General features: G+C 35.6%; 1 protein-coding gene across 1 annotated transcript; it reads left to right on the forward strand.

Annotated features, from left to right (window-relative positions):
* Positions 1-63: 63 nt before the first annotated feature.
* On the forward strand, positions 64-27231 carry LOC310933445 (kinesin-like protein KIF2A; the record flags this gene model as incomplete). The annotated part of the gene is made up of 21 exons (XM_083896939.1): positions 64-124; positions 906-1000; positions 2926-3045; positions 3393-3447; positions 19044-19163; positions 19845-19945; positions 20620-20721; positions 21211-21265; positions 21344-21506; positions 21572-21662; positions 21738-21801; positions 21892-21983; positions 22277-22419; positions 22669-22873; positions 23243-23353; positions 23472-23539; positions 24255-24344; positions 25520-25661; positions 26116-26217; positions 26852-26987; positions 27116-27231. The coding sequence occupies 21 exons, from the start codon at positions 64-66 to the stop codon at positions 27199-27201; spliced, it is 2202 nt and encodes a 733-aa protein (XP_083753065.1). The 3' UTR covers positions 27202-27231.

Genomic DNA, 27231 nt, shown 5'->3' on the forward strand with positions numbered 1-27231 from the left:
ACACACAAACACACACATTACACACACACACACACACACACCCACCCACATAGTGTCGCGGAGATGGCCGCGATATTCGGGAAGATCTTCGTGGGCATTTACGTGGAGATAAAGCGGAGCGACGGTACGTTGCCACACACATACAGACACACAGACACCGCTCCTCTCCATCCGGAGGGTCCGGATGACCGAAGCTAACGTCACCGCTCACCGCAGCGGCGACGTTACTGCTTGTTAGCTAGCTAGCCCGCTGCTACACCACCCTCCCCGCAACGTTTGGTGCATTTACACAGGGTTTTTGTTTATTAAAAAGAAAAAATATATATATATACACGAGCTTTTTTCATTTTTTAATGTATTTATTTTACTGCCATGCTGGTGTCGGTTACATAGACACATGCCGGCTCGGTGGTGCCAGCCGGGCGGGTCCGTCCACCTGTGCCTTGACATCCCTGCTCTGCGCTGCTTTGCTCTGCTGTGTCTTTTCCTCTCTTCCCCTTCTCTGCATCGGTGGAGGATGAAGATGCTCTGCATCATCCACACTGGCCTGTGAATCATGGGTGATGGCTGCATCCTCTCCCCCTCTGACTGCATCTTAAAAAAATATCCTTGTTTCATGCTTATTTTCATATGTACGTTTATAAAACTGACTCCTCAGCTTATAATAATCTAGTAATCAGTGAACAGTCAAGGTGCAGTAGTAGTGTTACAGCTGCACAGATTGAGTGAAAAGCATCATCCATCACATGAGCCACACCCATTAGCATCTTATTTCACTGTGCAAGTTGGGACTGTTATTTAACAGCAGTGCACATTCTTAGATGCCTGTGTCTTGAATTGTATTGTGTGATTTAAGTCCTGCAAAAGGTGCTGATGCTGAGCATCTCCATGTCCTCTCGCTGCAGGACGAATACACCAGGCGATGGTCACGTCGCTGCACGAGGACAACGAGAGCGTGACGGTGGAGTGGATCGAGAACGGGGACACCAAGGGGAAAGAAGTAGGGTGGCGATCCATCTCGTTTTAAATTTGAAAATGTGGTTACATTTTGCTATACATGTTCCTCCCAAAGACCAAACCCATGCCAAGGTTAATTGGACGCTCTAAATTGACCATAGGTGTGAATGTGAGAGTGAATGTTGACCTGTCCAGGGGTGTAACCCACCTTTTGCCCCCGTGTGAGCTGGGATTGGCTCCAGTGATTTAAAGTGGTTAACAATGAATGGATGGAAATGGAAATTTGACGACTGATTTACTTTGCTCTTGTATGTCTTAGTGTTTCTTCTGGGTAGGTCCAATTTTGAAACAATATTTGAATAGAATCGGTCCTCAAAAAGTGTGTGATTTGTCCTTGAGAGCTGAAGTAGGTAACATATCTTCAGCGTTATCGATCAATAGTTCTACAACATTTCAGCATAATCTAAATCAAGCCATCAGAGAGAGAGAAAACTAGATTTCAGCACCTGGTCTAGATTCTGTTTCCATAATTTAAGGTAGTGACCGATGACAGTCCAGAGTAAGGCTGGCTGATACATAATATCTGGATATTTTTAGGGGCTGTAACATAATATATGAGATATATGGGGATATTAAGCTATATACACTTCTGCTATAACATCAATAATTAGGCTTAAAATTAAAGCGTTATTGACTTTTTTAAGATATCTATATATTGTTGATTCCCTGGTCAGCTGCCTTCTCCGTACGGACTGTTTGCTTAATCGGTATATATAATATTTGATCTATAATATTTGGTATATTTCACAAATTTATTCTATAATGAATATGATTATCAATGCAACAGCTTTTAACATCACAAATACTTTATCACGATATGACAATATCCAAAATCTACAACAATAATATAGTGTTTCTATAATTTGACCAAAACATCATACTATACTATGTCGTCGACCAAAGCGTCATACCGTACTATGGGGTCCAAAATGTTACAAATTTTTTGAAAAAAATTGTTGGTCCAAAATTTTACCAAAACGTCATACTATACTATGTCGTCCAAAATCTGACCATTTTTTTGAAAAAAATGTTTTGGTCAAAAATATTACCAAAACGTCATACTCTATTTACTCCAAAATCGTCCAAAATCGGAAAATTTTTTGAAAAATGTTTTTGTCCTAAATTTGACCAAAACGTCATACTATACTATGTCGTCGACCAAAACGTTATGCCATGCTATGTGATCCAAAATGTGAACATTTTTGAAAAAAAAAATTTGGTCCAAAATTTTACCAAAACGTCATACTATACTATTTCGTCCAAAATCTGACCATTTTTTTGCCAAAATCTTTTTGGTCCAAAATTTGACCAAAACGTCATACTATACGATGTCGTCCAAAATCTGACCATTGTTTTGAAAAAGATACTTTATCACGATATGACAATGTCGACAATACTGTGTCTCGTGTCACGATGAAGTGGCAACCTGTTCGCCGCTCTTGCGAGACGTAAAGTTTCTGTACTCGTGCTTTTCGTGAGGCATCAAACGGGGAAACGAGCCATTGTAAAAGAAATTGCTGTGGTTTATTCCCAACATATAATCCACATTGGACAAAAAAGACAAGTTTCCAGATTTACAACAGTAAACGACAGTACTACGATAAGCGGTGCTTTACGGCAGTACCGGTTTGGGATAGCAAGACAAAATAAGAGCATAATAAACCTTATCTACTGAATATACATTACTGTCATTAAAACAAAATATCAGTTATGATTAATCATTATAAGTTAAAGCAAAAAAGATATTAACTAACTATGCAAGAAATGGTGTTCTTCCACTGTTAAATTAATGTAGTTGTTCATTTAAACCAAATTACTGCCACTTTATAAGTGTTGCAGTTTATTTAGTGCTGTTAATCCAGCGGTGGACTTCCTCACACGTTCTCCCTCCTCTCCTTTCTGTCTCAGATCGACCTGGAGAGTGTCTTTGCTCTGAATCCAGATGTTGCTCCCGACGAGGAGATCCCACAGAGTCCTGAGCCTCCTCTTCATCCTTCCAATGTTGCCAAAGCCAGCAAAGTTCCCAAGGTTTTCTCCTCGTCATTCATAATTCAAGAATAACAATTGAACTTGTTTGACTGTAGATCATTTTAAGGGTCAGATATTTTGAGTCAACTTAATTGCAGCTAATAAACTCATGATCCTTTGTTGACTATTTTCCCATACGGAAAATAACGTTTGAGAAGCTGAAACCTGTGATTATTTGCTTGAAATTTGACTTTAAAATTGCTTGAATGTTTCTCGTGTTTTTTAAGGTTTTTTGTTTTTGTAACAAAAATGCTGCTAAGTGTGAATCCAATGTCAACTTAATCTGCACAGGGATTGATTCAATATGTATGTGTTGTGATTTTGAGTCGTTTTGTTGTTTTTTTCAGACCAGACGCGCCACAGCAATACCAAAGGCTGAGAACACGCCTCGGGAGAACAGAGGTGCGTTTGATTTATTTGTGTAGACACCTAAGAACACACTGAACCCCATTCTAAATATGTGTTAACTAATGATGCGTTCATCCAAAATACTATTTTATTTTTTTTAGCCCAAAATGTGACCAAAACGTCATACTATACTATGTTGTCGACCTCAATGTCATACTACACTATTTCCTCCAAAATATGAACATTTTTTTGAAAAAAAAAAATTGGTCCAAAATTTGACAAAAATGTCATACTATGTCGTCCAAAATCTGTAAAAAAAAATTGCCCAAAATGTGACAAAAGGTCATACTATACTATGTCGTTGACCAAAATGTCATAGTATGCTGTGTCGTCGACCAGGATTTCATTATATGCTATGTTATCAGGCTTCTGGCCAACACATTGGTGTAGTGGTGAAGACACTTGCAGTTCAAGTTGTTGGTTGTGGGTTCGAATCCTGGCGGGGTTAGGGCTCTATGGTCACATTTTTTTAAAAAATCGAACCATATTTTAGAAAATAAAATTTTGGTCCAAAATTTGACAAAAATGTCATACTATACTATGTCGTCCAAAATCTGTTCATTTTTTTGAAAAAAGATTTTTACCCCAAAATGTGACCAAAACTTCATACTATACTATGTTGTCGACCTCAATGTCAATCTACACTATTTCCTCCAAAATCTGACAATTTTTTGGAAAAAAAAATGTTGGTCCAAAATTTGACAAAAACGACATATGTCATCCAAAATATGTAAAAAAAAAATATTATTTTTTTTAGCCCAAAATGTGACCAAAAAGTCATACTATACTATGTCGTCGACCTCAATGTCATACTACACTAATTCCATCAAAATCTGACCATTTTTTTGAAAAACAATTTTGGTCCAAAATTTGACAAAAACGTCATACTATATACTATGTCGTCCAAAATCTGTTCATTTTTTGAATTTTTTTTACCCCAAAATGTGACCAACAAGTCATACTATACTATGTTGTCGACCTCAATGTCATACTACACTATTTCCTCCAAAATCTATCCATATTTTAGACAATAAAATTTTGGTCCAAAATTTGACAAAAATGTCATACTATACTATGTCGTCCAAAATCTCTTCATTTTTTGAAAAAAGATTTTCTACCCCAAAATGTGACCAAAACGTGATACTATACTATGTTGTCGACCTCAATGTCAATCTACACTATTTCCTCCAAAATCTGACCATTTTTTGGAAAAAAAAAGTTTTGGTCCAAAATTTGACAAAAACGTCATACTATACTATGTCGTCCAAAATCTGTAAAAAATGTGATTTATTTTTTTTTGCCCAAAATGTGACAAAAAAGTCATACTATACTATGTCGTCCAAAATCTGTTCATTTTTTGAAAAAAATGTTTTACCCCAAAATTTGACAAAAACATCATACTATACTATATTGTTGACCTCAATGTCATACTACACTATTTCCTCCAAAATCTGACCATTTTTTTGAAAATAAAATGTTGGTCCAAAATTTGACAAAAACGTCATACTATACTATGTCGTCCAAAATCTGTTCATTTTTTGAAAAATAATTGTTTTACAACAAAATGTGACCAAAAAGTCATACTATACTATGTTGTCTACCTCAATGTCATACTACACTATTTCCTCCAAAATCTGACAATTTTTTGGAAAAAAAAATGTTGGTCCAAAATTTGACAAAAACGACATATGTCGTCCAAAATCTGTAAAAAAAAATTATTTTTTTTTTTAGCCCAAAATGTGACCAAAAAGTCATACTATACTATGTCGTTGACCTCAATGTCATACTACACTATTTCCTCCAAAATCTAACCATATTTTAGACAATAAAATTTTGGTCCAAAATTTGACAAAAATGTCATACTATACTATGTCGTCCAAAATCTTCATTTTTTGAAAAAATATTTTTTAACCCAAAATGTGACCAAAACGTCATACTATACTATGTTGTCGACCTCAATGTCAATCTACACTATTTCCTCCAAAATCTGACCATTTTTTGGAAAAAAAAAGTTTTGGTCCAAAATTTGACAAAAACGTCATACTATACTATGTCGTCCAAAATCTGTAAAAAAAATTGAATTTTTTTTTTAGCCCAAAATGTGACAAAAACGTCATACTATACTATGTCATCGACCTCAATGTCATACTACACTATTTCGTGCAAAATCTGACATTTTTTTTTAAAAAAAAATTTGGTCCAAATTTTGACAAAAACGTCATACCTATGTCGTCCGAAATATATCCATTTTTTTGAAAAAAAATTTTTGGTGCAAAACTTGACAAAAACGTCATACTATACTATGTTGTCGACCTCAATGTCATACTACACTATTGGGCAATATTTTTTTGGGGCGTTTTTGCCTTTAGAGGATTGTATAGGGGAGAGAGACAGGAGGCAAAGGTGGGGAATGACATGCAGGAAAAACTGCTCAATGTCATACTACACTATTCCGTGCAAAATCTGACCATTTTTTTGAAAAAACAATTTGGTCCAAAATTTGACAAAAACGACATACTATACTATGTAGTCCAAAATCTGACCATTTTTTTGAAAAACATTTTTTTGGTCCAAAACTTGACAAAAACATCATACTATACTATGTAGTACCTTATACTATACTATGTCATCCAAAATGTGACCATTTTTTGAAAAAAAAATTTGGTCCAAAATTTGACAAAAAGGACATACTATACTATGTCGTCCGAAATATATACATTTTTTTGAAAACATTTTTTTGGTCCAAAACTTGACAAAAACGTCATACTATACTATATTGTCGACCTCAATGTCATACTACACTATTTCCTCCAAAATCTGACAATTTTTTTGAAAAAAAAATGTTGGTCCAAAATTTGACAAAAACTTCATACTATACTATGTCGTCCAAAATCTCTTCATTTTTTGAAAAAAGATTTTTTACCCCAAAATGTGACCAAAACGTCATACTATACTATGTTGTCGACCTCAATGTCAATCTATACTATTTCCTCCAAAATCAGACCATTTTTTGGAAAAAAAAAGTTTTTGTCCAAAATTTGACAAAAACGTCATACTATACTATGTCATCGACCTCAATGTCATACTACACTATTTCGTGCAAAATCTGACCATTTTTTGGAAAAAACAATTTGGTCCAAAATTTGACAAAAACATCATACTATACTATGTCGTCCGAAATATATCAATTTTTTTGAAAACATTTTTTTGGTCCAAAACTTGACAAAATGTCATACTATACTATGTTGTCGACCTCAATGTCATACTACACCATTCCGTGCAAAATCGGACCATTTTTTTGAAAAAACAATTTGGTCCAAAATTTGACAAAAACTTCATACTATACTATGTCGTCCAAAATTGGGCAATATTTTTTGGGGGCGTTTTTGCCTTGAGAGGATTGTATAGGGGAGAGAGACAGGAGGCAAAGGTGGGGAATGACATGCAGGAAAATCTGCTCGGTGTGGGATTTGAACCAGGGTTGTCTATAGTAAGCACAACAGCCTCAACACCTGGTAGGTTGGGTGCTCTACCATCTGAGCTAATCCAATGTCTTAATTACATAGTCGACCTCAATATCATACTACACTATTTCGTCCAAAATGTGACATTTTTTGAAAAAAAAATTTGGTCCAAAATTTGACAAAAAGGACATACTATACTATGTCGTCCGAAATCTGACCATTTTTTTGAAAACATTTTTTTGGTCCAAAACTTGACAAAAATGTCATACTATACTATGTTGTCGACCTCAATGTCATACTACACTATTCCGTGCAAAATCTGACCATTTTTTTGAAAAACATTTTTTTGGTCCAAAATGTGACCAAAATGTCATACTATACTATGTTGTCGACCTCAATGTCATACTACACTATTTCCTCCAAAATCTGACCATATTCTTGAAAAACATTTTTTTGGTCCAAAACTTGACAAAAACGTCATACTATACTACGTAGTACTTTATACTATACTATGTCGTCCAAAATGTGACCATTTAAAAAAAAAAAAAAATTGGTCCAAAATTTGACAAAACAACATACTATACTATGTCGTCCAAAATCTCTTCATTTTTTGAAAAAAGATTTTTTACCCCAAAATGTGACCAAAACGTCATACTATACTATGTTGTCAACCTCAATGTCATACTACACTATTTCGTCCAAAATGTGACCATTTTTGAAAAAAAAATTGGGTCCAAAATTTGACAAAAAGGACATACTATACTATGTCGTCCGAAATATATCAATTTTTTTGAAAACATTTTTTTGGTCCAAAACTTGACAAAAACGTCATACTATACTATGTCGTCCAAAATCTGTTCATTTTTTGAAAAATAATTGTTTTACAACAAAATGTGACCAAAATGTCATACTATACCATGTTGTCGACCTCAATGTCATACTACACTATTTCCTCCAAAATCTAACCATATTTTAGACGATAAAATTTTGGTCCAAAATTTGACAAAAATGTCATACTATACTATGTCGTCCAAAATCTGTTCATTTTTTTGAAAAAAGATTTTTACCCCAAAATGTGACCAAAACGTCATACTATACTATGTTGTCGACCTCAATGTCATACTACACTATTTCCTCCAAAATATGAACATTTTTTTGAAAAAAAAAAATTGGTCCAAAATTTGACAAAAATGTCATACTATGTCGTCCAAAATCTGTAAAAAAAAATTGCCCAAAATGTGACAAAAGGTCATACTATACTATGTCGTTGACCAAAATGTCATAGTATGCTGTGTCGTCGACCAGGATTTCATTATATGCTATGTTATCTGGCTTCTGGCCAACACATTGGTGTAGTGGTGAAGACACTTGCAGTTCAAGTTGTTGGTTGTGGGTTCGAATCCTGGCGGGGTTAGGGCTCTATGGTCACATTTTTTTAAAAAATCTAACCATATTTTAGAAAATAACATTTTGGTCCAAAATTTGACAAAAATGTCATACTATACTATGTCGTCCAAAATCTGTTCATTTTTTTGAAAAAAGATTTTTACCCCAAAATGTGACCAAAACTTCATACTATACTATGTTGTCGACCTCAATGTCAATCTACACTATTTCCTCCAAAATCTGACAATTTTTTGAAAAAAAAAATGTTGGTCCAAAATTTGACAAAAACGACATATGTCGTCCAAAATATGTAAAAAAAAAATATTATTTTTTTTAGCCCAAAATGTGACCAAAAAGTCATACTATACTATGTCGTCGACCTCAATGTCATACTACACTAATTCCATCAAAATCTGACCATTTTTTTGAAAAACAATTTTGGTCCAAAATTTGACAAAAACGTCATACTATATACTATGTCGTCCAAAATCTGTTCATTTTTTGAATTTTTTTTACCCCAAAATGTGACCAACAAGTCATACTATACTATGTTGTCGACCTCAATGTCATACTACACTATTTCCTCCAAAATCTAACCATATTTTAGACAATAAAATTTTGGTCCAAAATTTGACAAAAATGTCATACTATACTATGTCGTCCAAAATCTCTTCATTTTTTGAAAAAAGATTTTCTACCCCAAAATGTGACCAAAACGTGATACCATACTATGTTGTCGACCTCAATGTCAATCTACACTATTTCCTCCAAAATCTGACCATTTTTTGGAAAAAAAAAGTTTTGGTCCAAAATTTGACAAAAACGTCATACTATACTATGTCGTCCAAAATCTGTAAAAAATGTGATTTATTTTTTTTGCCCAAAATGTGACAAAAAAGTCATACTTTACTATGTCGTCCAAAATCTGTTCATTTTTTGAAAAAAATGTTTTACCCCAAAATTTGACAAAAACATCATACTATACTATATTGTTGACCTCAATGTCATACTACACTATTTCCTCCAAAATCTGACCATTTTTTTGAAAATAAAATGTTGGTCCAAAATTTGACAAAAACGTCATACTATACTATGTCGTCCAAAATCTGTTCATTTTTTGAAAAATAATTGTTTTACAACAAAATGTGACCAAAACGTCATACTATACTATGTTGTCTACCTCAATGTCATACTACACTATTTCCTCCAAAATCTGACAATTTTTTGGAAAAAAAATGTTGGTCCAAAATTTGACAAAAACGACATATGTCGTCCAAAATCTGTAAAAAAAAAATATTATTTTTTTTAGCCCAAAATGTGACCAAAAAGTCATACTATACTATGTCGTCGACCTCAATGTCATACTACACTATTTCCTCCAAAATCTAACCATATTTTAGACAATAAAATTTTGGTCCAAAATTTGACAAAAATGTCATACTATACTATGTCGTCTAAAATCTCTTCATTTTTTGAAAAAATATTTTTTAACCCAAAATGTGACCAAAACGTCATACTATACTATGTTGTCGACCTCAATGTCAATCTACACTATTTCCTCCAAAATCTGACCATTTTTTGGAAAAAAAAAGATTTGGTCCAAAATTTGACAAAAACGTCATACTATACTATGTCGTCCAAAATCTGTAAAAAAAATTGAATTTTTTTTTTAGCCCAAAATGTGACAAAAACGTCATACTATACTATGTCATCGACCTCAATGTCATACTACACTATTTCGTGCAAAATCTGACAATTTAAAAAAAAAAAAAATTTGGTCCAAATTTTGACAAAAACGTCATACCTATGTCGTCCGAAATATATCCATTTTTTTGAAAAAAAAATTTTGGTGCAAAACTTGACAAAAACGTCATACTATACTATGTTGTCAACCTCAATGTCATACTACACTATTGGGCAATATTTTTTTGGGGCGTTTTTGCCTTTAGAGGATTGTATAGGGGAGAGAGACAGGAGGCAAAGGTGGGGAATGACATGCAGGAAAAACTGCTCAATGTCATACTACGCTATTTCGTGCAAAATCTGACCATTTTTTTGAAAAAACAATTTGGTCCAAAATTTGACAAAAACATCATACTATACTATGTAGTACCTTATACTATACTATGTCATCCAAAATGTGACCATTTTTTGAAAAAAAAATTTGGTCCAAAATTTGACAAAAAGGACATACTATACTATGTCGTCCGAAATATATAAATTTTTTTGAAAACATTTTTTTTGTCCAAAACTTGACAAAAACGTCATACTATACTATATTGTCGACCTCAATGTCATACTACACTATTTCCTCCAAAATCTGACCATTTTTTGGAAAAAAAAAGTTTTGGTCCAAAATTTGACAAAAAAGTCATACTATACTATGTCGTCCAAAATCTGTAAAAAATGTGAACTTTTTTTTTAGCCCAAAATAAGACAAAAACGTCATACTATACTATATCATCGACCTCAATGTCATACTACACTATTTCGTGCAAAATCTGACCATTTTTTGTAAAAAACAATTCGGTCCAAAATTTGACAAAAACATCATACTATAATACTATGTCGTCCAAAATCTGTTCATTTTTTGAAAAAAATGTTTTACCCCAAAATGTGACCAAAACGTCATACTATACTATATTGTCGACCTCAATGTCATACTACACTATTTCCTCCAAAATCTAACCATATTTTAGACGATAAAATTTTGGTCCAAAATTTGACAAAAATGTCATACTATACTATGTCGTCCAAAATCTGACCATTTTTTGAAAAAAGATTTTTTGCCCCAAAATGTGACCAAAACGTCATACTATACTATGTTGTCAACCTCAATGTCATACTACACTATTTCGTCCAAAATGTGACCATTTTTTGAAAAAAAAATTGGGTCCAAAATTTGACAAAAAGGACATACTATATATACTATGTCGTCCGAAATATATCCATTTTTTTGAAAACATTTTTTTGGTCCAAAACTTGACAAAAACATCATACTATACTATGTAGTACATCATACTATACTATTTGGTCCAAAATGTGACAATTTTTTGAAAAAAAAATTTGGTCCAAAATTTTGACAAAAACGACATACTATACTATGTCGTCCAAAATCTGACCATTTTTTTGAAAAACATTTTTTTGTTCCAAAACTTGACAAAAACGTCATACTATACTATGTCGTCCAAAATTGGGCAATATTTTTTGGGGCGTTTTTGCCTTTAGAGGATTGTATAGGGGAGAGAGACAGGAGGCAAAGGTGGGGAATGACATGCAGGAAAAACTGCTCAATGTCATACTACGCTATTTCGTGCAAAATCTGACCATTTTTTTGAAAAAACAATTTGGTCCAAAATTTGACAAAAACATCATACTATACTATGTAGTACCTTATACTATACTATGTCATCCAAAATGTGACCATTTTTTGAAAAAAAAATTTGACAAAATAGTCATACTATACTATGTCGTACAAAATCTGAAAAAAATGTGAATTTTTTTTTTAGCCCAAAATAAGACAAAAACGTCATACTATACTATATTGTCGACCTCAATGTCATACTACACTATTTCCTCCAAAATCGGACAATTTTTTTGAAAAAAAAATGTTGGTCCAAAATTTGACAAAAACGACATACTATACTATGTCGTCCGAAATATATCAATTTCTTTGAAAACATTTTTTTGGTCCAAAACTTGACAAAATGTCATACTATACGATGTTGTCAACCTCAATGTCATACGACACTATTTCGTCCAAAATGTGACCATTTTTTGAAAAAAAAATTGGGTCCAAAATTTGACAAAAAGGACATACTATACTATGTCGTCCAAAATCTGACCATTTTTTGAAAAAAAAAAGTTTTGGTCCAAAATTTGACAAAAAAGTCATACTATACTATGTCGTCCAAAATCTGTAAAAAATTTGATTTTTTTTTTAGCCCAAAATAAGACAAAAACGTCATACTATACTATATCATCGACCTCAATGTCATACTACACTATTTCGTGCAAAATCTGACAATTTTTTTGAAAAAACAATTCGGTCCAAAATTTGACAAAAACATCATACTATAATACTATGTCGTCCAAAATCTGTTCATTTTTTGAAAAAAATGTTTTACCCCAAAATGTGACCAAAACGTCATACTATACTATATTGTCGACCTCAATGTCATACTACACTATTTCCTCCAAAATCGGACAATTTTTTTGAAAAAAAAATGTTGGTCCAAAATTTGACAAAAACGACATACTATACTATGTCGTCCGAAATATATCAATTTTTTTGAAAACATTTTTTTGGTCCAAAACTTGACAAAATGTCATACTATACTATGTTGTCGACCTCAATGTCATACTACACCATTCCGTGCAAAATCGGACCATTTTTTTGAAAAAACAATTTGGTCCAAAATTTGACAAAAACGTCATACTATACTATGTTGTCCAAAATTGGGCAATATTTTTTTGGGGCGTTTTTGCCTTGAGAGGATTGTATAGGGGAGAGAGACAGGAGGCAAAGGTGGGGAATGACATGCAGGAAAATCTGCTCGGTGTGGGATTTGAACCAGGGTTGTCTATAGTAAGAACTACAGCCTCAACACCTGGCAGGTTGGGTGCTCTACCATCTGAGCTAATCCAATGTCTTAATTAGATAGTCGACCTCAAACTCATACTACACTATTTCGTCCAAAATGTGACATTTTTTGAAAAAGAAATTTGGTCCAAAATTTGACAAAAAGGACATACTATACTATGTCGTCCGAAATATATTCATTTTTTTGGAAACATTTTTTTGGTCCAAAACTTGACAAAAACATCATACTATACTATGTAGTACATCATACTATACTATTTGGTCCAAAATGTGACCATTTTTTGAAAAAAAAATTGGGTCCAAAATTTTGACAAAAACGACATACTATACTATGTCGTCCAAAATCTGACCATTTTTTTGAAAAACATTTTTTTGGTCCAAAATGTGACCAAAATGTCATACTATACTATGTTGTCGACCTAAATGTCATACTACACTATTTCCTCCAAAATCTAACCATATTCTTGAAAAACATTTTTTTGGTCCAAAACTTGACAAAAACGTCATACTATACTATGTAGTACTTTATACTATACTATGTCGTCCAAAATGTGACCATTTAAAAAAAAAAAAAATTGGTCCAAAATTTGACAAAAACGACATACTATATATACTTTGTCGTCCAAAATCTCTTCATTATTTGAAAAAAGATTTTTTACCCCAAAATGTGACCAAAACGTCATACTATACTATGTTGTCAACCTCAATGTCATACTACACTATTTCGTCCAAAATGTGACCATTTTTTGAAAAAAAAATTGGGTCCAAAATTTGACAAAAAGGACATACTATACTATGTCGTCCGAAATATATCAATTTTTTTGAAAACATTTTTTTGGTCCAAAACTTGACAAAAACATCATACTATACTATGTTGTCGACCTCAATGTCAATCTATACTATTTCCTCCAAAATCTCACCATTTTTTGGAAAAAAAAAGTTTTGCTCCAAAATTTGACAAAATAGTCATACTATACTATATCATCGACCTCAATGTCATACTACACTATTTCGTGCAAAATCTGACAATTTTTTTGAAAAAACAATTCGGTCCAAAATTTGACAAAAACATCATACTATAATACTATGTCGTCCAAAATCTGTTCATTTTTTGAAAAAAATGTTTTACCCCAAAATGTGACCAAAACGTCATACTATACTATATTGTCGACCTCAATGTCATACTACACTATTTCCTCCAAAATGTGACCATTTTTTTGAAAAAAAAATGTTGGTCCAAAATTTGACAAAAACGACATACTATACTATGTCGTCCGAAATATATCAATTTTTTTGAAAACATTTTTTTGGTCCAAAACTTGACAAAATGTCATACTATACTATGTTGTCAACCTCAATGTCATACGACACTATTTCGTCCAAAATGTGACCATTTTTTGAAAAAAAAATTGGGTCCAAAATTTGACAAAAAGGACATACTATACTATGTCGTCCGAAATATATCAATTTTTTTGAAAACATTTTTTTGGTCCAAAACTTGACAAAAACGTCATACTATACTATGTTGTCCAAAATCTGTTCATTTTTTGAAAAATAATTGTTTTACAACAAAATGTGACCAAAATGTCATACTATACTATGTTGTCGACCTCAATGTCACACTACACTATTTCCTCCAAAATCTAACCATATTTTAGACGATAAAATTTTGGTCCAAAATTTGACAAAAATGTCATACTATACTATGTTGTCGACCTCAATGTCATACTACACTATTTCCTCCAAAATCTAACCATATTTTTGAAAAACATTTTTTTGGTCCAAAACTTGACAAAAACGTCATACTATACTATGTAGTACTTTATACTATACTATGTCGTCCAAAATGTGACCATTTAAAAAAAAAAAAAATTGGTCCAAAATTTGACAAAAACGACATACTATACTATGTCGTCCAAAATCTCTTCATTATTTGAAAAAAGATTTTTTACCCCAAAATGTGACCAAAACGTCATACTATACTATGTTGTCAACCTCAATGTCATACTACACTATTTCGTCCAAAATGTGACCATTTTTTGAAAAAAAAATTGGGTCCAAAATTTGACAAAAAGGACATACTATACTATGTCGTCCGAAATATATAAATTTTTTTGAAAACATTTTTTTGTTCCAAAACTTGACAAAAACGTCATACTATACTATGTCGTCCAAAATCTGTTCATTTTTTGAAAAATAATTGTTTTACAACAAAATGTGACCAAAATGTCATACTATACTATGTTGTCGACCTCAATGTCATACTACACTATTTCCTCAAAAATCTAACCATATTTTAGACGATAAGATTTTGGTCCAAACTTTGACAAAAATGTCATACTATACTATGTTGTCCAAAATCTCTTCATTTTTTGAAAAAAGATTTTTTACCCCAAAATGTGACCAAAACGTCATACTATACTATGTTGTCGACCTCAATGTCATACTACACTATTTCCTCCAAAATCTGACCATTTTTTGAAAAAAAAATTGGGTCCAAAATTTGACAAAAAGGACATACTATATATACTATGTTGTCCGAAATATATCCATTTTTTTGAAAACATTTTTTTGGTCCAAAACTTGACAAAACCGTTATACTATACTATGTTGTCGACCTCAATGTCATACTACACTATTTCCTCCAAAATCTGACCATTTTTTTGAAAAACATTTTTTTGGTCCAAAACTTGACAAAAACGTCATACTATACTATGTCGTCCAAAATCTGTTCATTTTTTGAAAAAAGATTTTTTGCCCAAAATGTGACCAAAACGTCATACTATACTATGTTGTCAACCTCAATGTCATACTACACTATTTCCTCAAAAATCTAACCATATTTTAGACGATAAAATTTTGGTCCAAAATTTGACAAAAATGTCATACTATACTATGTTGTCCAAAATCTCTTCATTTTTTGAAAAAAGATTTTTTACCCCAAAATGTGACCAAAACGTCATACTATACTATGTTGTCGACCTCAATGTCATACTACACTATTTCCTCCAAAATCTGAACATTTTTTGAAAAAAAAATTGGGTCCAAAATTTGACAAAAAGGACATACTATACTATGTCGTCCGAAATATATCAATTTTTTTGAAAAAAATTTTTTGGCCCAAAACTTGACAAAAACGTCATACTATACTATGTTGTCCAAAATCTGTTCATTTTTTGAAAAATAATTGTTTTACAACAAAATGTGACCAAAATGTCATACTATACTATGTTGTCGACCTCAATGTCATACTACACTATTTCCTCAAAAATCTAACCATATTTTAGACGATAAAATTTTGGTACAAAATTTGACAAAAATGTCATACTATACTATGTTGTCCAAAATCTCTTCATTTTTTGAAAAAAGATTTTTTACCCCAAAATGTGACCAAAACGTCATACTATACTATGTTGTCGACCTCAATGTCATACTACACTATTTCCTCCAAAATCTGACCATTTTTTGAAAAAAAAATTGGGTCCAAAATTTGACAAAAAGGACATACTATATAAACTATGTCGTCCGAAATATATCCATTTTTTTGAAAACATTTTTTTGGTCCAAAACTTGACAAAACCGTCATACTATACTATGTTGTCGACCTCAATGTCAAACTACACTATTTCCTCCAAAATCTGACCATTTTTTTGAAAAACATTTTTTTGGTCCAAAACTTGACAAAAACGTCATACTATACTATGTCGTCCAAAATCTGACCATTTTTTGAAAAAAGATTTTTTGCCCAAAATGTGACCAAAACGTCATACTATACTATGTTGTCAACCTCAATGTCATACTACACTATTTCGTCCAAAATGTGACCATTTTTTGAAAAAAAAATTGGGTCCAAAATTTGACAAAAAGGACATACTATATATACTATGTCGTCCGAAATATATCCATTTTTTTGAAAACATTTTTTTGGTCCAAAACTTGACAAAAACGTCATACTATACTATGTTGTCGACCTCAATGTCCTACTACACTATTCCGTGCAAAATCTGACCATTTTTTGAAAGAAAAATTTGGTCCAAAATTTGACAAAAAGGATATACTATACTATGTCGTCCGAAATATATCAATTTTTTTGGAAACATTTTTTTGGCCCAAAACTTGACAAAAACATCATACTATAGTATGTAGTACATCATACTATACTATTTGGTCCAAAATGTGACAATTTTTTGAAAAAAAAATTTGGTCCAAAATTTGGACAAAAACGACATACTATACTATGTCGTCCAAAATCTGACCATTTTTTTGAAAAACATTTTTTTGTTCCAAAACTTGACAAAAACGTCATACTATACTATGTTGTCGACCTCAATGTCATACTACACTATTCTGTGCAAAAACTGACAATTTTTTTGAAAAAACTATTTGGTCCAAAATTTGACAAAAACGTCATACTATACTATGTCGTCCAAAATTGGGCAATATTTTTTGGGGCGTTTTTGCCTTTAGAGGATTGTATAGGGGAGAGAGACAGGAGGCAAAGGTGGGGAATGACATGCAGGAAAAACTGCTCGGTGTGGGATTTGAACCAGAGTTGTCCATAGCAAGGACTACAGCCTCAATACCTGGTAGGTTGGGTGCTCTACCATCTGAGCTAATCCAATGTCTTAACAATGTTGTCGACCTCAATCTGATACTACACTATTTCGTCCAAAATGTGACATTTTCTGAAAAATAATTTGGTCCAAAATTTGACAAAAAGGACATACTATACTATGTCGTCCGAAATATATCAATTTTTTTGAAAACATTTTTTTGGTCCAAAACTTGACAAAGACATCATACTATACTATGTAGTACATCATACTATACTATTTGGTCCAAAATGTGACCATTTTTTGAAAAAAAATTTGGTCCAAAAATTTGACAAAAACGACATACTATATACTATTTCGTCCAAAATCTGACCATTTTTTTGAAAAACATTTTTTTGGTCCAAAACTTGACAAAAACGTCATACTATACAATGTAGTACGTTATACTATACTATGTCGTCCAAAATGTGACATTTAAAAAAAAATATTTGGTCCAAAATTTGACAAAAACGACATACTATACTATGTCGTCCAAAATCTCTTCATTTTTTGAAAAAAAGATTTTTTACCCCAAAATGTGACCAAAACGTCATACTATACTATGTTGTCGACCTCAATGTCATACTACACTATTTCGTGCAAAATCTGACCATTTTTTTGAAAAAACAATTTGGTCCAAAATTTGACAAAAACATCATGCTATAATACTATGTCGTCCAAAATCTGTTCATTTTTTGAAAAAAATGTTTTACCCCAAAATGTGACCAAAACGTCATACTATACTATATTGTCGACCTCAATGTCATACTACACTATTTTCTCCAAAATCTGACCATTTTTTTGAAAAAAAAATGTTGGTCCAAAATTTGACAAAAACGTCATACTATACTATGTCGTCCAAAATCTGTTAATTTTTTGAAAAATAATTGTTTTACCCCAAAATGTGACCAAAATGTCATACTATACTATGTTGTCGACCTCAATGTCATACTGCACTATTTCCTCCAAAATCTGACAATTTTTTGGAAAAAAAAGAATTCAGAAAAAATTTGACAAAAATGTCATACTATACTATGTTGTCTAAAATCTGTTCATTTTTTGAATTTTTTTTCAAAATGGCAGCCTCTGTGGATCTGGTACAGCTTCTGATTTGGGTCACATTTACGATTGGATGACTGTACCCTGATCAAAAAGTGCACGCACATTTCTGCCAAATAATAATTTCACATACAGACTAAATAAATGTACCTTTTTTGGCAAATGGGACAGGATTCTCACATTTATGTCACGAATGAATCTCATCATGCTTCATCCAAAAACAGTGAAGCATTTAACCCTTAGTGCTCACACAGCACAGATCCGTGCTACCCATGCTAAATTGCCGTGGGAATAATACACAACTCCGTATATGGAAGTGTGTGTTTATAGGTCACATATTCAGGCTTTAAAAATGTGGTTTTTTTCATCTTCTTATGTATTGTGGAGTCCAAGTTATGATTCATTTTTATATCACATTTTTAGTCATGATAGTGATAGTGATAACTTGCCAAAGTGAGTGACGATGTGTCACTGCATGCTCCTCAGCTGCAGCAGTCGGGACCACACGGGCCCGCCCGAGCCAGCACAGCCAAGTCGCAGAGCCACCTCCACCCGCCATCGCTCCCCAGGCTACGCTGAACCAGGCCCTGTTACAACAACAGAACGGTAACACACCCCGGGCTACTAATACTTCCATGATGATGAGTCCAGAACCGGTGATGTCATGCTCCGGACACAGCTGCGAGTCTGAGCGCCTCAAAGCCTCTTTCACAGTTTTCTCACTGATGTTGGCTTTGTTCTGGTTTTCTGCTGGCTCTGTTGAGATTAGCATAAATGTGCATGAAACAGAACACTCAAAACAACAGTAAAGTTCTTTTTTGTTGTTATGTCAACAAAAAGACATATTATCTGTGTATCCAAGGTAGCAATATATCAACATTATATCTATATCCTCACATGAGACAAGGTACGATAGACAATGAATGAACACCAAATATTAGATGATCAACTTTTTCTAGATTTAAAAAAATTATAATTAAAAAAATACATGGCATCAACAAAATTATATTATAAAAAAGTCACTTTATGGGATTAATTTTATTATTAATTTTAAGCCTATTTGTTTGTGTTATAGCAGAATATGACGATATTTAGGCAATTTCTTTGTTTCTAACACACAATCCTTCATTTAACATCAAAAAGTAAACCAGAAATATAATAACAGTACTTTCCGCATGTGATACAGTTCCTTGTTTCTAAATAACGTTTTTCACTTTTAGGAACATGTCTCTTGTGTTTTTAACAGCACAATTCTCTGATCTTTTAACTTGTTTGCTCCCCATACAGCCCGGAAGAAATCCAGTTGTGTCAAAGAAGTGGAGAAGCTGCAGGAGAAACGAGAAAAGAGACGACTCCAGCAGCAAGAGCTCAGAGAGAAGAGAGCACAGGTGAGGAGCCCACGTTGTACTGTACTGTATATCCAGCCAGGTAAAGTACTCCTCAGTCTAGGTACAGGAGATGAAACACACGATGTTGACTTCCGCACTCACTGGGACGTCACAATGCGCTAAATTCCTGGAATTAAAACATGCTGGCGAGGGCAACAGTGCAGCACAGAGTTCTACACAAACTTCCAGCCTCAGAGGATTTATCTGTCCAGTGGATACATGTTATATATGACGGCAATGTGCCTGCTAGAGCCTGCAAATGATCACTTTTACAAATGCTAACTGCTGTTAGCTCCCAGTAGCCTCTGTGGATGATGTCATTTCCTGTCCCTTAAGTTTCGTTTTACTTTTTTTTTTTTTAAGGTGGACCTAAAGAGATACTACTAAACAGAGCATTCTGAACAGGGCTGTTTTGGCAGGGTGATTGAACTGCTGTGGTGCTTCATCCTTATGGTATTTTGACCAAAGCATGTCACAGACATGTTCATTAGGACACCAGGGAACTAGGTTAACTTGGAGAAATAGGGTATAATATGACCCCTTTAAGGTCACCAGTGTGGGCAGTTCTGATCTTGACGTTGTTTGGATGCCACCAAAGGAGCATCAAAAGGCAAAATAGGAAATATACATTGATTTCCACGTTTTTTTCCTTTGTTCTCTCTGTTTCTCTGCAGGAGGTGGATGTTCAATTACCCAACTATGAAATCATGTGTATGATCAGAGACTTCAGAGCCAGTCTGGACTACAGGCCTTTAACCACTAATGATCTGGATAGTGTGAGTATTTAGAAACACGAGGACCTGACCTGATTGTGGTTTTTAAGATCAGATGCTAAGGTTTGCTGACGAGGGGTTAAAAGGGTAATTCAGGTTTTTTTTAAGGTGTGGTTGCATGATGACAGTTCACCAGTCCATCACAGGGCCACATAGAGACAAACAACCACCCACTCTCACACCTACGGTCAATTTAGAGTGTCCAATTTACATAATCCCCATATTGCATGTTTTTGGACTGTTGGAGGAAGCTGGAGAACCCAGAGAAAACCCATGCACCCACGTGGAGAACATGCAAACTCCGTGCAGAAAGGCCCTTGTTCAAACAGGGGCTCAAACCCAAGTCTTCTTGCTGCAAACACAATATGCTAACCACTACGCCAACCGTGTGGCACTTTAATAAAATAAGCTCCTCACATTATGTACAGCACGTAAGCTCAAAACTACACAAATCTCTAAAGAATAATCGCTTTGCACCTGTTTGCGTTTCAGATTGAGGAGCACAGGATATGTGTGTGTGTACGTGCACGTCCCCTCAATAAGAAAGGTAAGAAAAGCTTTGCACCGCGGCACACAGTTTACATACACAGTATGAGCACGAGCGACGCATGTTTGTCTCCTATAGAGCTGACAGTGAAGGATTTGGACGTCATCACCATTCCCAGCAAAGACGTGGTAATGGTCCACGAGCCCAAGCAGAAGGTGGACCTGACGCGCTTCTTGGAAAACCAGACGTTCCGATTCGACTACGCCTTCGACGAGAACTCCACCAACGAAATGGTGTACAGGTAATGTCTTTTTCTCACTCCGAAATAAAGCTGAAAGCAGTGTTGCTAAAAGTAAACTCTGATAGATTCACTGCTCAGCCGCTCGTTGAGACCATCTTTGAGAGGGGCATGGCCACCTGCTTTGCATACGGACAAACTGGAAGCGGAAAAACACACGTGAGCTGCTTCGATTTTTTCTCGAGAAGAGTTTTCAGTGCAATTTCGCTGTCGTAACCCGCTCTCTTCTTTCAGACAATGGGGGGAGACTTTTCGGGAAAGAACCAAGACTGCTCCAAAGGGATCTACGCACTTTCTGGTTCGTTTCCACCTTTCACCTCCGTCTCCACTGCGGCTCACTGATGGTGGTGATATAATAACGTGTCTGTGTTCCCCTGTTTCTGTGCAGCCAGAGATGTTTTTGTCATGTTAAAGAAGCCAAATTACAAGAAGTTGGATCTTCAGGTCTTCGCCACATTTTTTGAGATTTACAGTGGGAAGGCAAGTAATTCCCTTCCCTTAAAGTGCACATATATAAAACAGGCAACAAACAGAGTAAAACTGGATGAAAACAAATAAGAAATTTATGTTAAATAATATTGCATGTGTGTTTAAAATAAAATTGTGCAGTATATGTACAGTAGAGGTTAATTAATGTGTAAGTTCATTGTCTGGGCTTTAATACACCCGTAGCGCCTTCCAGAGGGATAAAGGTTACACTAAATATTTGTTTTTCCTATTGTTATTCTTAATGATGTCACGAGTCATGAGTGAATATGCTCTTTGCCTTATAGGTGTTTGACCTACTTAATCGCAAAACCAAGTTGCGGGTCCTGGAGGACGGGAAGCAGCAGGTGCAGGTGGTGGGGCTTCAGGAGAGGGATGTGAAATGTACAGAGGACGTCCTCAAACTCATAGAAGTGGGAAACAGCTGCAGGTAAACGAATGGTTGGTTAAGCGCAAGGTAGACGATGAGATTGAAATGCAAGAAAGCCCAATTCAGCAGCACCATAAAGCCCCTGTTAGAAGGGTTTTTTTTCCTTTCCTTGGTCGAGGGTCTAAGGACAGAGGATGTTACCAACCCCGTGAAGTGGGAGTTGACCACACCATTTCAAGACTCGTACTCACAAATGAGATTTAAATATTCTCGTTAAAAAACATTTTCGTTTCTCTGCATTCATTTCAGGACTTCTGGCCAGACCTCAGCGAACGCTCATTCCTCTCGGAGCCACGCAGTTTTCCAGATCATCCTGCGTCGACGGGGGAAAATGCACGGGAAGTTTTCCCTCATTGACCTGGCGGGGAACGAGAGAGGAGCAGACACGTCCAGCGCCGACCGCCAGACTCGCCTCGAAGGAGCCGAGATCAACAAGAGCCTGCTGGCGCTCAAGGTCTCGTCCTCTTCTCTGCCTCACGCCGTAGATCACGTGTATCAGTGTGTTTATCCCACTGTTTTCCCCCGAATGCAGGGAAACAGAGCTGTTAATGCTGCTATCAACACATTTAAAACTGCAGTCAGCAGGGAGTGCAGTTGTGCGACTATTAATAACAGATTTGGGGGAAAAGTGATGATTCAACATCTATCTTTGGACATGAAACCAGGTCAAATAGACTTTTTAATAGACGTAGACCGATATGGTTTTTTCAGGGCCGATAACTGATATTTGGAGCCGATATTCGTTTGCAGTAAAAGTGAAAATATTGGTGTATTTAGGAACTCTGACCACACTCAGCCACTGACGAGATCCTTGCCTTTGCAGGAGTGTATTCGAGCCCTGGGCAGAAACAAACCTCACACTCCTTTCAGAGCCAGCAAGTTAACCCAAGTGCTGAGGGACTCCTTCATCGGAGAGAACTCCAGGACGTGCATGGTAAGGACACGGCACGGACACGTTTTTCCCCATACCTTGGACGATGACCCTGGCACTAACGTATGATGCATCTGAACAGTTTTGAGTGAGGTCATGATCTACTGTTTCTCCTGCACAGATCGCTACCATCTCTCCTGGAATGGCCTCATGTGAAAACACCCTGAACACGCTAAGATACGCTAACAGGTAAAACCTTGAGACTGTAACACACAGTTCATTATACTTTACTTTTAGCTCCTTCTAAACATCCTGCAACTGAGTTCTCATTTCAAAACACCGTGGTTGCACCTGCCAACCTCACTACCCCAGAGATTTGAGATTTAAAAACTGCAGGGCTGCATTTTAGCCTGGACACATACTGTACTTACACATCACAATATCTGTCTAAAATGAAGAAAACAGTGCAGGATTTATCTGTGTGTGTTTACAGCACAGAGAACAAAGCGTATAAAGTCTATGTAGCGAACGTGGATGGAGCATCTCTTAACGTAGCATCCTCCACCTTTATCCCGCCCTTCAGCCAGGCAACTTCCGCACCTAGTTTCCCTCATACATTTGAACAGCGCCGCCATGAGGAGACGTGAAGTAGTGACGTACAGTGACAGAAACTGGCAGGGCCTGGTTTACTTTAGAGCACCTTCATTTATTGATTTAAATATTTGTATTTGCCCTGGTGTATAAATGATCATATTATATGAGGGAGGACAGCGATATATACCAAATCGACCAAATCAGAAAATTGTCTGGACAAGGATCATAGTAACATGGATGTAGACTAAGTATTCTTTGAATCCAGGACTTTGAATGGGAACAGAGTCATTTCTTAAAGATATGAGTGTCCTTCCTCATCCTCTCTTCCACTTGTTCATGTCTTTGTCTCTCTCTCCCTCCATGTTTTCAGGGTAAAGGAGTTTGGGATAAGTCCCTCAGACATTCCCTTCTCCCAGAGCGGGGGTGGAGGGGGTCGCTCTGACCTCTCCCCGACTTATGAGTATGATCGATTTACGTCCCCCTCCCATCACCTCTCACTCTCTCTCTCTCTCTTGCCGCAGTTCTCTTTCCATGGCATCATGACATCATCCTGCTTCCTTTGAGCCACTTAAAGACACACTCTGTAGTTTACACTGACTCCTTACCAAACACAGTCACCTTCTTGTTGCCTCAAATACGAACTACCACGAACAACAGGGCATGTTTATCCACTGCTGAATCTAGTCTGACAAAAACTAGCTTCCTTGTTTTATGCCTCAGGCTAAAGGCATCAATAATAGATGATGCTAATTTAGTTAAGTTGTTAAGTTTCGTGTTCATTCTTATGAATGAGAAATCTCAAGAATCTTCCAAAAATAGAAGCAAAATAAAACTTAAAGGGGAATGTTTTTCAAATGTTTATAAATGTGGGCGTGTATGTGTGAATAGTACTGACAAAAAGTTTCATAATTGACAGGAGGGAATGTCTGCAGTGTAATTTTACAGGGCAACAGCCATACTTAGTTATATCCAATTGTTAATACAGGATTTTATCATGCAGTAAATTGTAAATAACTGCCAGATATTGAAAGATATTCTGGGAAAAAGGTCAAAAGCACTTACTCACAGGACATTTTCTGGCCCTTTTATGATTAAAATAAGCAAAAAAAAAAATCCAGAACATGCATTTTGAGGCTAAGGTGTTAAAGGGGTTAAAGCTAATTTGAGATGATTTGTAAATAATGTTTTCTTTTGACTCAAAGTGATCTTCATGCTAAGATGCACCTCATGTCAAGCTTTGTGTCAGTCAGTGACACAATCTAATGGATTCTGAATTATTTAGGATTATATGAGGGAATAGCATAAAATGAACATGACCTCATATTCATGTTTTACCTGCAGGCCACACAAATCATGCTCAGGTTGTTAGAGTGTCACATCTGCTTCTTGCCATTTCTTTTTGTTTTGCTCCACCATCCATTATTTACTGAATGTTACTTAACTTTATCATTATTTTTTCTTTATTCTACTTTTCCATAAAAACCTGCATGGAAAAATCAGCTCTTTTGTCTCAGCATGTTCACAGTATTTTCCTCATGCAGCTACAGCACCAAAGCTGCTCCCGCCTCCCCCTCAGCACTTAGCAGTTACTTACACTTCTGGCTGTTTGACGCAGTGTCTCTGTTGTGTTGTCAGGGTGAAGGAGCTCACCGCGGACCCCGCAGCAGTGATGGAGAGCCGTCAGGGACTCGTCAACCAGCTGGAGGTGCTGGAGGCTCAGTGGGGAGTTGGCAGCTCTCCACAGAGGGACGACCTGAAGCTGCTCTGTGAACAGAATGTAAGACACACACAGATCGACTCAGGTGGAGATACAGTATCGGCCATTAAAGCTCCAGTGTGTAGAATTCAGGGGATCTATGGACACAAATTGTTTGCAACAGTTGAGCCTTAGAACACAGAGCATTTAGGCTGCTATGTTAGAACATAACAGTATATACAGAGGCTATAAGAATGTGCAACATAGAGTGTCTTATATCCTTTTTTTCAGCACAACCTAGACAATCTGATGGGGGAAAAAAAAGTAATAATTTTCACCAACTATATAAACACACCTGAGCAAAAAGTACTCAAAATGTCTAAAAATCGGATTGAATTTGTGAAATTTGGAAATACGTCACAGTTCAAAGTTTTTATGAACAAAAAGAAAGGAAACTTGATCAGTATAGCATTCTTTGTTTGGCTTACTCAGTTTAACTCATCGTGCATTGTGTCACTTTTTTTTTTTCCTTAAGGAGGAAGAGGTTTCCCCGCAGCTCTTTACTTTCCATGAAGCCGTGTCTCAGCTGGTAGAGATGGAGGAGCAGGTGCTGGAGGACCACAGGGCTGTGTTCCAGGTACGAAAGTCCATCCATCCATCATCTACCGCTTTATCCTCTACTGGAGGGTCGTGGGGGGTGCTGTGCAACCATTCACTCACTCTCTCACACCTATGGTCAATTTAGAGTGACCAATTCCAGATACAAAAGCGACACAATTATGTATAAAAATCATCCATCCATTTTCTACCGCTTTATCCTCCACATGAGGGTCACGGGGGGGGCTTTGTCCTAATCTCAGGGCGATAGGCGGGGTCACACCATGGACAGTTCGCCAGTCCTTCGCAGGGACACATAATAGACAAACATATTTCTTAACCGTAAATCCCAGTTGATTGGTTCAGTGCGTTCAAAGTCATCAAAGTTATTACAATAATGTCATCGAAGCCGAGAAACTCCTCAAAATCACTGCCTTCAGAAATCTCTTTGCTGTCAAAGTCCTCCATGTTTGCAACAAATTATGCAACAGCGCCCCCCGGCTTTAATGGTAGAAATGTAGTAATGCTTTCCTGGCCTAAATGAGTTAAAGACCTTCAACGAGCAATTGAGTTGCCCCCTGGTGGCTATGCATTATAGTTTTACTACCACATCAGGAGAACAGGAAGTCCACTCTTTTTTTTTTTGCTAACCCACATCTGCTTACCTCCCACAGGAGTCGATCCGCTGGTTAGAAGATGAGAAGGTGCTTCTGGAAATGACAGAGGAGGTGGACTACGATGTCGAGTCGTACGCAACTCAGCTGGAACAAATCCTGGACCAGAAGATAGACATTCTCACCGAGCTGAGAGGTAACTTCAGCATAATAAATTCACGTTTGCCTTAAAAGCCCGAACACACAGTAGCTATCACAGTGGCCACAGAGATTGTAAACCACAGTGGTGTCCTGACATTAAACTGTCACTCTCTCTTCTTCCAGATAAAGTCAAGTCCTTCCGCTGTGCGCTCCAGGAAGAGGAGCAAGCTAGCAAACAAATAACGCCCAAGAGGCCTCGTGCACTATAGAAGTCCGGAAAGCACACGTTTCACTGTAAC

The sequence above is a fragment of the Microchirus variegatus genome (assembly GCF_963457635.1).
Source record: "Microchirus variegatus genome assembly, chromosome: 1".
NCBI classification, from domain to species: Eukaryota; Metazoa; Chordata; class Actinopteri; order Pleuronectiformes; family Soleidae; genus Microchirus; species Microchirus variegatus.